The following is an 11,154-nucleotide window of genomic DNA, read 5'->3' on the forward strand; positions in this document are numbered from 1 at the left end:
TAGTATTTTTAGCAATTCTAATGTGGTGGTGATATTTCATTGGCATTTCTCTAGTAACTAATGATATTGAGCATCTTTTCATGTGCCTATTTAACATCTATATATCCTCTTTGGTGAAATTTCTGTGTTAGAATTTTAGAAGTCATGTGTTTTGCCATTTCTAGTTACATTGCTTGTTATATTACTGTTCAGTGTCCTGAGTTCTTTGTGTATTCTAGATACTAGTCCTTCGTTGGATATATGGTTTACAGGTAGTTTTTCCTAGTTCAAAGTTTGTCTTTTCATTCTTTTAATAGAGTATTTTTATAGGGCAGAGGCCTGCTGCAGAGCTGCAGCAGCCAGAGACCCCTTATTCATTTTGATTCTTGTGAATAGATTCTTTTTAGAAAGACCGATCAGTGTGAGCCCAGAAATATTTCAGACATGTCACTCGGAATAATAGGCACGAGTTTATTAAAAGGAGAGGAAAGGGGAAAGGGAACACATTTGCAAGGGAGAGAGTGAGTCCTCTCAGAGAAGACGTTCCTCCTGTCCTCTATTTTTTTGGCAGTCCCAGGGAAGTTTCCGGAGACTTTTGACTGATAGAAACTGCATGGATGGCCTCGAAGAGAGGATGGATGGGGTTCACAGAACTGGACTTTAAAGAAATTGACTCCCTTCATTTTTGCCTCAATTTCCTGCCCCCTTTTTCTGATTATTACACTTTGAATAAGCCTCAGCAAGCTTTCTCAGTGAGGGTCATGATGTTTTGGTTGTTAAGGTGATTGGGAGTTGTGACATGTTAAAAAAAAATAAAATCCAGGCTTTTGGGTCCTGGATGCAGATTGCAGACAAAGGCATGTTTTGGGCAGCATCTCCTATCCTTTTTCCTTTTTACATGGACACCTTCAGTTCATCAGCTGGAAAGATGATGTGCCCCAGAACCTAAATAATGGCCTCTACCTCTGTAATAAGGTGGCTTCCACCCTGCAGCTCTCTCAGTCTCAGGACTTACTGTGTGCAGAGACCTTCCCTCACAACTGCTGTGCCCATCATGCCCACCTTCTTGCCATTCTCTCTGTGCAAGTCCATTACTTTTGCTGTTCCTCTTGGCAGGCAGTCTGTCACCCCCCTCTGTCCTTCCCACTTGACTTCTCTATCACCTCATCCAAAAAAACTTCTCCAAGCAAGCTTTCCTACATGCACCCTCCTTGAACCTATGGTTCTTCTTGGGTCTCTGACTCCTGTGGACTGTGGGCTCCATGTGGATGGCCTGGGTACTGACGATGGTCTTTGGAAAATGATGATTGAACAAGAGAGCAGATGTGGTTGCAGAGGTGTTCTGGCCATGGGAGGTGCCAAACATGAGTCAATCCTTCACTTAGATCTGTGGAGCTGGGTCCAGTAACTTTTTATCTCTGTGTGGCCTACTTTTGCTTGGTCAGGGGAGAATAGTTGGGATGTCAGATGGGACAGAAGCCCCTGCCCTGTTTGGGGCAGGTCCTGGGATGGGCTGTACCTTTGCCACCCGACTCCCCTGAATGCCAACCCTTGAATTTCTGGGACTTGTGATACATTAGAGATAACCCGAGTGTATGCAGGGATGAGCCCAGCGTTAGGTGGGGCAGAGAGCAAACTGGTGTCTGCTTTCTGCTTTATTCTATGTTTTTGGGTTCAGATTAGATGCAGGTTTCTGTAGACAAAGGGAATTGCTGGACTTTCCTCTAATGTTAATGAGGCAGAGAGAGGTGTGTGAGGGGGTCTGTGAGGAAGTAGGGCTGGAGCAATGGAGGGTCAGACTTTGTCACATGGGGTATAGAAGATAGTAGCATCAATGGTCAGGGTGTGTGTGTTGGCAGGTATGTAGATTGGATTTGAAGCGTGGCTCTGTTGATGAGCCTTGGCTTCTTTTTCTGTAAAATGGGGATTACAATGGTACCTACCTTGTTGGGTTATTGTAAGGCTTAAAATAAATGTTTATTAAGTCCATATCACAGGGCTGGGCACATTGAGTTCTCCAAGAGATGGGGAGCAGCACTGTGTTGCTCCCAAATGTTATTTATTTATTTATTTGTTTTTGTGCCAGGGATTGAACCCAGTAGTGCTTAACTACTGAGCCACATCCCCAGCCCTTTTTATTTTAAATTTTGAGACAGGGTCTCATTATGTTGCTTGGGGCCTTGCTGAGTTGCTGACACTGGCTTTGAACTTGCAATCTGCCTCAGCCTCCCAAGCTGCTTGGATTACAGGCATGTGTTTCTGCACCCAGCCCGAGGTAATGCTATTTAGATGTGGAGGCCTTTGAGGGAGGTGATCAGGCCACCTATACCTATGACTGCAGTGGACAGGAAGAGAGGCTGATGAATGGTCTGCCCAAATCCATTCTCACTTTAACAACTGCCGACAGATTGGTGCCAGAAAAAGGTAACTTTTCTTAAGTTTTATTGTAAAATCCTCAGAAAAAGAGCATTTACAATGACAATACTTTATGATAATCTGTGAATCATCTTTTTATCAAGTGGTACTGCAAATACATCATGTGTTCAATACTGTGTCATACGTCAAAGTAAACACAAACTTATTTCAAATGCCACATACTGTTACTGCGTTGGTACAAATTTCTACTAAAGTTGATGTATTAAAAATAATTTATATATATATTTTATAAATAAGGAAAAATTCACATGTATAATAATTACAGGAGGAGGCCTTTTGAGAAATAGTGGTGATTACAGAAAATATATTTTGGAGTCTACACAACTGCTTAAAATAATGTAACCTGCCTTGACATAAGAGATCTGAAAGGTTTCTGAGGTGGGGAAGGATGAGAATCTAAATGGGACAAATGGTGTGTGTGACTTCACATCTTGAGGGTCATTCCGTGACGCGAGAGCATGAAATGGTGTGTGCGACCACTCCAGCAAAACTCCATGCCCAGTTCTGCTTTTGATCATCTCAGTGGCCTTCAGAGAGCACAGGCAGCAGCCCAAAGGTAGGAAGCGATGGGACCAGGGGAGGGCGGGAGAGGGGATGGCCAGCCCTGGAAGCCAGCAGGTGGTGTGAGAGGACAGGGAGCAAGGTCTCCACCCCCATTGGATGCTGTAGGTCTGGGGTGGCCTGCAGGCCCGTTTCCCTGGCCTCTCAGAAGTAGCTGAAGTAGCAAGGAATAGGTCTTCAGGCGCCATGCTGGACAGTGGATGTAGGTCTAGAGTTAGGGCTTCTCTTTTGTTTCATTTTTGGGGTGCTTGGGCCTCACAAGCAACCAATGCTATTTGTCCTTTCTCAGAAACAAAGCTCTGATCTTGAAGGGGGTGCCTCCAAAGGGCAGCGTTTTCTGATCCTGTCATGGTGACACATGGAGAGCCACCGATTACCAGGTGTGGTGCAGGGGCCAGTCTGTAGTTATTGCTTTGTGGAGTGTAGGCTGAGTCCCCCAGAGCCCTCCAGGGCAGGGCCAAACTTCTCCGGGACCACACGGAAAAGGGATGGTTCCCATATCCATCAAGATGAGCTTGGAAAGAAGGATGTGTGAATTGTGACTTTGCAAAAACATGCAAAATACTCTGGTGCCGGCTACGAAAGCCTTGCTGTGGATTTTGGAAGCTAATCTCCATTCTCTCTCATTTTCCATAATTTCACACATTGTATTTGGTTGAATTAGTCTTCCCCACTGGCTGCCCACAGCTCCAAAGGAGGATATAGAGGCATCAGACAATACTTTTTCATTGTCCCAGTGTCTGCTGGGTGGCTGATGCCTAAAGCCTGCAGGCCCAGATAAGATGCTCAAATCCTCAAGTGACTTACAGATAATCTGGTGTGGACAAAAGCAGGAAGTGAGTTGAATTCCATCAGCTACCTGGGATTTTTTAGTCACACGCTGAGGATAGGCACTATATTTTTCTCCCCTTTGAATACTTGAAGCATCTTTGTTTTATAATCTCTATGATTCTGGAGAGAAACCAAGGCAGTTAGTGACTTTCTTGAACAAAACTGCTATGTCTATATGCCAATCTGATGGCAAATCATAGCATCTGGTCAATGAGTGACTTCTCACTTGAACCCTAAAGCACTGGCGGGGCACTGGGGTGGGAGCAAGATCATTTGCTCGTTGAATGGTGGGAGCTATTATGGAGTAGCTCATGAACAGGGGGCCAAAGTTGCAGGAAGGGAACAGGAAAGAAAGAATGAATTGGAAATAGAGGAAGGTTGGGGAGCTTGGGCCCCCTAAAAGATGAGGTTTGGCTGAGATGTCATGGTCTTTTTCTGCTGGACAATATCCCACTTCTTGATAGTTTGGAGTGAGTTTTCTCTTATCTTGAATCCAACTTTCATGCAAGGTTCTTCTCTGTGAGCTAGGGTTTAAGGTATTATTCCAGGCAGCAAAGGGCTGCGTCTCATGGGTTCTGATTGTTGTTGGACTGGGATGGATGTTCCTGGTATAGGCTGGCAGAGGACTTCCACATCAGCACGGCAGTCATCTTATGTCACTGGCCTCCTGGCATGGGGCAGCATTCCAGTGGTGCTGGGTGCAGGGGAGGAGAATGTGAGGTAGATTGGTGGATGCATAGGAGGGAGGGGAGCAGGATCAACTCTCCTGGAGGTTTGCTTCTGAAGAGGAGGGTTGCAGTGGGTGGTGGGGTTTGCTAGTGAGGACGGTTCAACATCTGTTGGACCTGAGTGAAACACATTGTGAACAATGAATTGACTACACTTTTAAGCCCCTTGTAGAAAAATATATCCAGAATGAATCTGTATCACATCTCAGTTCTGAAATCTCCTTTAGTTCACAGGTTATTGGTCAACAGAAAACAAGATGTAGCTGTACAAAGCCAACTCCTGGCTGCTTTTCTAAATGAAGACTCAGCAGTTACAATGCTCCACGGCGGTAGGCCATTCTTGGCTTTAATTGGGTTGTAAGCCGTCTTCCAGGGCATCTACCTGGAGCTGGGAGCTCTCTTTTGCACACATGAGCGGGCTATGGGGAGAAGTTTGGGTTGGGGTGGAATTACAGGGAATGAGCTTCCATCTGTAATGATGCTATCTCTGGGTCAATGTTCCTAGAGCTTGGTATTCATAGTTGGCCCCAGCCAAGACCTTACAGGGCTCTTCCAGTTTCTTTCTGGGTCTTGGGGGAGGTAGCAGAATATATTGTATGACTTGGGGAACTGAAGAAATCTGTCTGGGCCAGCCCCAGGTAGAGCTGGCTAGTCAGTGTTGCTGAGGCTGGGTTGTTGGCCTTGGCCACGTTGGGGTGGCCCACTCTTAGGCCTGCCTGTGCAAGAGATTCACCAGAAAGTCTTTCTTTCTACCATCCATTTGGAGGTGGTTGGGTGGGCCTTTTGGATCCAGAACTTTCATGCATGGTTCTGCTCACTTGGGCAGAAGGAGAAAAAGAGCCTCCATTTCAAAGACTTCATGTCACCACAAGTTCATATTATTATTCTGGTAGGGGTTGAGGGAGAACTGATGAATTTTTGTGAAATTAATTGTATTTCAAAATTACTGATGGAGTTTATGTAGATAGCATCTTCTGGTGATTCTTTTGGTAAATCAATCCGTTTTTAATGATGCCAACTCTTAGTTGTTAATCTTTTTGTTCATCAGATCACCTGCTGGGTTCTTTACAGGAGGCCCACCTGTCCTGCTGGTACCGTCCACACCAGTGGGTTTCAAATCGTGTTCCTGGCTGCTTCTGTGGCTGAAATGTGCGAGGGCAGGCAGGTCTGGCCTGTCATTCCCCTGCTTCCCATCTGAGCAGATCCTCTGGTTTCACTGCTACGAAGACATTTGTCTTCTGGCCTTTGTGACTTGGCTTCCTAGGGCTGGGCTGCTGAAACTCTGCCCTGGGCATCAGGCCCGTGAGTTCCTGCTCTAATTCAACTGTGTCCTGCATGCTGGTCGTCTCCAGTAGCTTCACTGTAAGGACAGTGGAAAGTAGGTGTGCCTTTCAGGGACATTTAGAGACAGAGGAATAGTGGCAAAGGAGTGGATGGAGCAGACGTCAATTCTGGCACTCCCAACTTACAAGGCCAGTTTGGACTGGATTGCCCTTTTACTTAGGAATCCTGTGACCCAGACAGGCTGATGTTCTGGCCTGATAGTGGGAATTTTTTTCTTCCTTTAGGCTCAGAGACTCCTCTGCCAGGGTTGACACTATTTTGCCAAGAGGCAAAGTCATGTACACCGGAGAATTTCAGTGATAAACGTGGGAGTTTAGGAGTAAATCTGTCAGGATACTGAGGCAGGAACAAAACAGTGACAGGGTGAGGTGTGTTACTATCTGTCCCAGCTACTGTAAAACTGAACATGAGATTCCAGAGGTCAGTTTCCCCAACCTCTTCCTACATGTCTTACCTTAAAAAGAAAAAAAGTCAAAAACATGAACGTACACGTGTAGGCACTCTCCTGGGAGTTGTGGGCGACGGGTGTTTGGCCAAGAGAGAGGAGATGCGGGAGACAAGGGCTGGTATCAGGAAATTGGGGAGAGCACAGGTGGGCTGGGTAGTCAGAGGGGAGTGAAAGGAGCTGTGTGTAGGATAATTTCAAAATCATGGCCATGCTGGCAGGTGAAGGTGGCTAAAATAGCTAAGGTGTCTGTGACAGGGCCACCTCTCCCAACCCATGGAGCTTACAGAATGATCAAGCCAGAAAGCATGTATAGTTTTGGCCATTGACACAAGAGAGAGAAGGACAGGGTTTTTAAATTATTATTGTTTTTTTGCCATACTGGAGCTAAAACCCAGAGCCTCATGCATGCCATGCAAGTGTCCTACCATGAGTGACAACCCCGGCCTTTGGTAAAATTTTATTTTGAAACAGCATCTCCCTATGTTACCCAGCCTTAAGATCCTCCTGCCTCAGCCTCCCAAGTCTCTGGGATGACAGGCGTGCGCCACTGCACCCAGCTGGGAAAGGGGTATTTTGAGAAGTTAACAGGGACTCTTTCTTGCTGAGAGTCTCTGACATAGGCGGTCTCCCCAAGGATGGTTGGGCTGTACTACTGTGCTGCCCACCTGATCTCCTGCATAGGCTGAGACATTTGGGAATAACTTGGTGCTATCAGCCTGCAGTCTTCGGATTCTGAGTTTTGGAGTGTGTATAGATTGTGACATGTATAAAGCACTTCCTGAAAAGTGTCCTCTGTGCAGTGCTGACTTGGGCTGAGTGTCTGGGTCTTGGGTAGAAAAGAAATCCATCCATTGGAAACCTGGAGGGACAGCTCTTGGGTCCTTGGGGCTTCTGCATAGAGTCTGGAGGCTGGGTACACCTTTCCAGGCAAGCCTAGTCTGCCCTGAATCTGGGGTACCGGGCCTGGCTAGGGAAATGTCCCCCTTCCGTGGTGAAAAGCAGGTACGCAGGCAGGCTTGTCCTGGTCTCTTGGGTTCCCAACACAGGACCAAGTCTTTACCAACCTGATGGCCTGATCTGCACCTGGGGCAGAGGAGCGGCAATGGTATAGCGGGCCATTGTTTTTGGATGACCATTGTTCTTCTGGCTGTGGAATGTTCAGGAGTGACCCCCAGAGACGTGGCCTAAGGCAGGGAAGAATATAGCTGGACCTCGTAGAGCATCTTTCTGCTTACTAGCATTTGAGATTATAAAAAATTATTTTTTAATCAAAATTTTCCAAAATAAAGAGAGTGATTTCCCCATCCCCCAAGGTGTAATAAGTCTCATTGGCTCTCCCTCAGGCTTACGCCAAGTCAGATGGAAAGGAAAGCAAGAAGCGGCTGTGAAGGAGAAAGTGAGGTCCCAAGCGAGGACAGATGGCCTTGAACTCCCAGAGGGACAGTCCCTGCTCCTGCTCAGCCCTGTTTCCAGGCCACTAGGTTCAGGGCAAAAATTCTGGCTGGGGCTGGCGGGACAGGATGATGACAATGTGAAGGCAACTGACAGGAGTGTCCCCGGAAAGCAGGATCTCTTGGTTCCACGGCATCCCCAGGTGACGCGGCGTGCAGCCTGGTACAGAAATGATTCCTTTGCACAGCAGCATATGTTCTCGTCGCAGCTCGAGGCGTAAATCATACTTCCTAATGAAAAAACCCCAATCTTGATAGCAGCGCATACTTTATACTAGGAAACTTGCAAGGAGACCAGTGTTGAACCACAAAGCGGATACGGGATTTTGCTTTTGTCTGTGAAAATGTGCAGCGCGCCTGCTTGGGGCTGCGGTGTCAGGACTAGGTGGTGCCCGTGGGGCCCAGGGCTCTGTGCTGAGCTCCTTCATACCTCGCCCACCCACACCACCGTGGATCCCCGCTTTATGCCGGACACCTCGCACCGCAGTGTGTTTTGTCTACCATTGATCAGGAACAGTGACTCTTGGGCTGGCGTGAGGAGGTACTGTCCAAATAGCCCGCTGTCCCTCAGGATTCTGCGAGGTCCTCCCCAGGGCCAGGCTGGCCCTGTGGGTGGTTCCTTTAAGTTTTTCAGCATGCCCATCTTCCCTGTGGACAGTTCCAGGAACAGCAGGTCGGGCTGTGTCTCCAGGGTGGCATAGATGTCATACTGATTACCTTCGGTGAAGGAGTGCTGGAACACCAAGTCCGAGATGCCTGGGTTTATTTTCAGGTCATACAGGGTCTGGATCTCCCCCCTCATTGTGACCTCCTGCACGTGAAACCTGGGACTGTTGGCGGCGGTGCTGACAATGAAGCGCCCATCGGGAGACACATGGGGGGTCCCCGTTACGTCACTGTTGAGACCCAGAACAGAATCTGTGACACTGTCAATGAGCAGCTGCGGGGTGGTGGAGGTGGGGGTGTCCTGTTGGCACTGGATGAAGAAGTAGCCTCCCAGGTGGGTGTGTGCCATGGCTTGGGGCACACAGCCATGGCTTTGCAGGCTTATGGTCTTGAGGGGCATCAGTGTCTCTAGGTCTACTTTGTGAACTGCAGGGTCAGATTTGTTGAAGATGAAGCCAAACCTGGGAGGGGAAGAATGGAGGTCAGACAGTGGGAGGCCTCTTGGAGGAGTAGGGGCTCTGACATTTGTCTTAAAGGATTGCCTCCTTACCCTTTTCCCTTTATCACAATCCTTCGGAGACCTAATAGCCTATTAATAAGCTATGTCTTTCTGCAGGGGATGGCTTCCTAAATACATTATCTATGATCTCAGGCCAAATGTGGTTGAGTTATAAATGTTACTGGACTTATGCTCTAGCAACATGCACTCATCTTTAGACATGATTTTTAAAGGAGGGTGAAAGGGCTTCCATGGCTTCTTCCTTTTGGATGCCCTTGAATCTGATTCTGCAAGGCCTGTGCTTCCAGGGTGAGCATGCACTGAAAAGAGACTCTTCCCCTGAGGACAAGATCAGAGAACCCACATCTCAGATGTTTACTGGAATAGAGGGTGAGTCAGAATTGGAGGATGAAGATGTAGCTACACAGGTACAGATTTCCCATCAGTGTCCTGGGCCCTGGGAAGTCTCTTCTCTGGCACTGATGATGCAGGGAGAAAGAGCCTTGGGCAATGGGCCAAGGACAGTGGTCACCTTGGGGGCAAGATGACTTGGAGCCACCATGCTGCCCTGTTGACTGCAGGACCTGGGGCAAGCTGCTTACCTCTCTGAGTCTCAGTGATTATAAAAAAAGACAGTTTCTTCCTAGGACTGTTGAGATGATCCAATATAAGAGGGAACTTTGCCATCAACATGTATAACTATAATGCACCAATAAAAAATGTGGAAAACAGGAAAGGGAACTTTAGTGGAGAGGCTCAAGCAAGGGGTAGTTGCTTACATCTGGACTTTCTGAAAGTCCTATTTGGAGGCTTGTTAAGCATATGAATCCAGGTGGGACTTCCCTTTGACATGAAGAGCCTATACTCAACAAAGCTCTTTTGATAATTCCACCTAAAGGAATAGGAAAAAAAATCTCTCCCATATTATTCTCTTGGAAAACTCTATCTCAGAGTGGATAAAATGCTCTCTCCCTCCAGGCATGTCTTTAAAGCATCTCTAAAGAGCCAGAGTATGGAAAGAGCAGGTGATAATGCTCTTAGAAGGACTGGGAATACAAAAGCTAGGTAGGAACTGTGGGGCATGGCTGAATTCAGCTCCTTTGTGGGGTTCTCATTAATTAATACAGCTTCAGAGGCTCTTCCCCAGGCGCACTCTGTAGGGAGGGCGCTCATAAGGTGGCTGTGTTCTTCCTTGGGTAAAGGTAAGTGTGACTCCCCACATCAACTTTCCAAAATGGACCATTGTACCTGGAGGAAAGTGCTTGACATCACAGTCCAGAAAGGCACAAACAGCACCATAAGACCTTTGGAGTCTCCAGCTGAGTTTTCTGGAGGTGGAGCTTTAGAGAAAACATCTGGGGGCTCTCTAAAATGAATATGGAAGGGGAATGGCCAGGTTGGGAAAGGTTTGCAGTTGAGGCCATGGCTAGTATTATTATTCTTTTAATTTTAGTTGTAGATGGACACAATGCCTTTATTTTATTTATTTTTTTATGTGGTGCTGAGGATCGAACCCAGTGCTTCACATGGGCTAGGCAAGTGCTCTACCACTGAGCCACAATCCCAGCCCCGTGGCTATTATTATTAATTTCTATTTTGAATGATGGTAAAAACTATGACATCCAGGAGGTCTTGTCTCTTTGTGGGTTTCTGCACAGATGCCCTGGGGGCTCCTAGAGGAACCATGGGTTGTAGTTAGCTGGAAATGAGGTCGAATGGGGCAGTGGAAGGAGACTTGGCTTTGCATTTAGTCTGATTCTGCCAATTCCTGTCTGCAGGACCTTGGCCATTGTCTTCACATTTCTGAGCCTCAGTATTTTCACCAGTAAAACAGGAGTCAAGGCCACCTCTACTAGATTTTTGGGTCTAAAAGGAGAGGATGCTTAACTAATCACTGTTGCTTCTTTCTTTCTGTGTTGTAGTTTCTTTCTTCCTCTGTTGTTCTTACCTTGAAGATGACACTTCCTGATGTCACTGGGCTCCTGAAGGTATTAGGAGCTAGGCACCCTCCTTAACTTTATCAGAGTGGCTAAGCAAAGGGGACTAAGTTCTGGGTCTGCTTTGTCAGAAGTGGGTTCATTTCTGTCCCTTCCTGATAAGTCCAAAGTCAGTTCAGGGGAGATAGGGGGAGGGAGGGAGGGAAAGGGAGAGGGGGGGAGAGAGAGAGAGAGAGAGAAGAGAAGAGAAGAGAAGAGAAGAGAAGAGAAGAGA

General features: G+C 47.2%; 1 protein-coding gene across 1 annotated transcript in view; it reads right to left on the minus strand.

The window, feature by feature from the left end:
* Nucleotides 1-6,703: 6,703 nt before the first annotated feature.
* Fstl4 (follistatin like 4) overlaps nt 6,704-11,154 on the minus strand; it is a 405,787-nt gene continuing 401,336 nt past the window's right edge. Inside the window, exon 16 of the mRNA XM_015492824.2 lies at nt 6,704-8,905. Within this exon, the coding sequence (XP_015348310.1) occupies nt 8,203-8,905 (703 nt within the window). The 3' untranslated portion in view covers nt 6,704-8,202. The remainder of the gene's footprint in view (nt 8,906-11,154) is intronic.

Source organism: Marmota marmota, unplaced genomic scaffold, assembly GCF_001458135.2.
Source record: "Marmota marmota marmota unplaced genomic scaffold, marMar, whole genome shotgun sequence".
Classification (NCBI taxonomy): domain Eukaryota; kingdom Metazoa; phylum Chordata; class Mammalia; order Rodentia; family Sciuridae; genus Marmota; species Marmota marmota.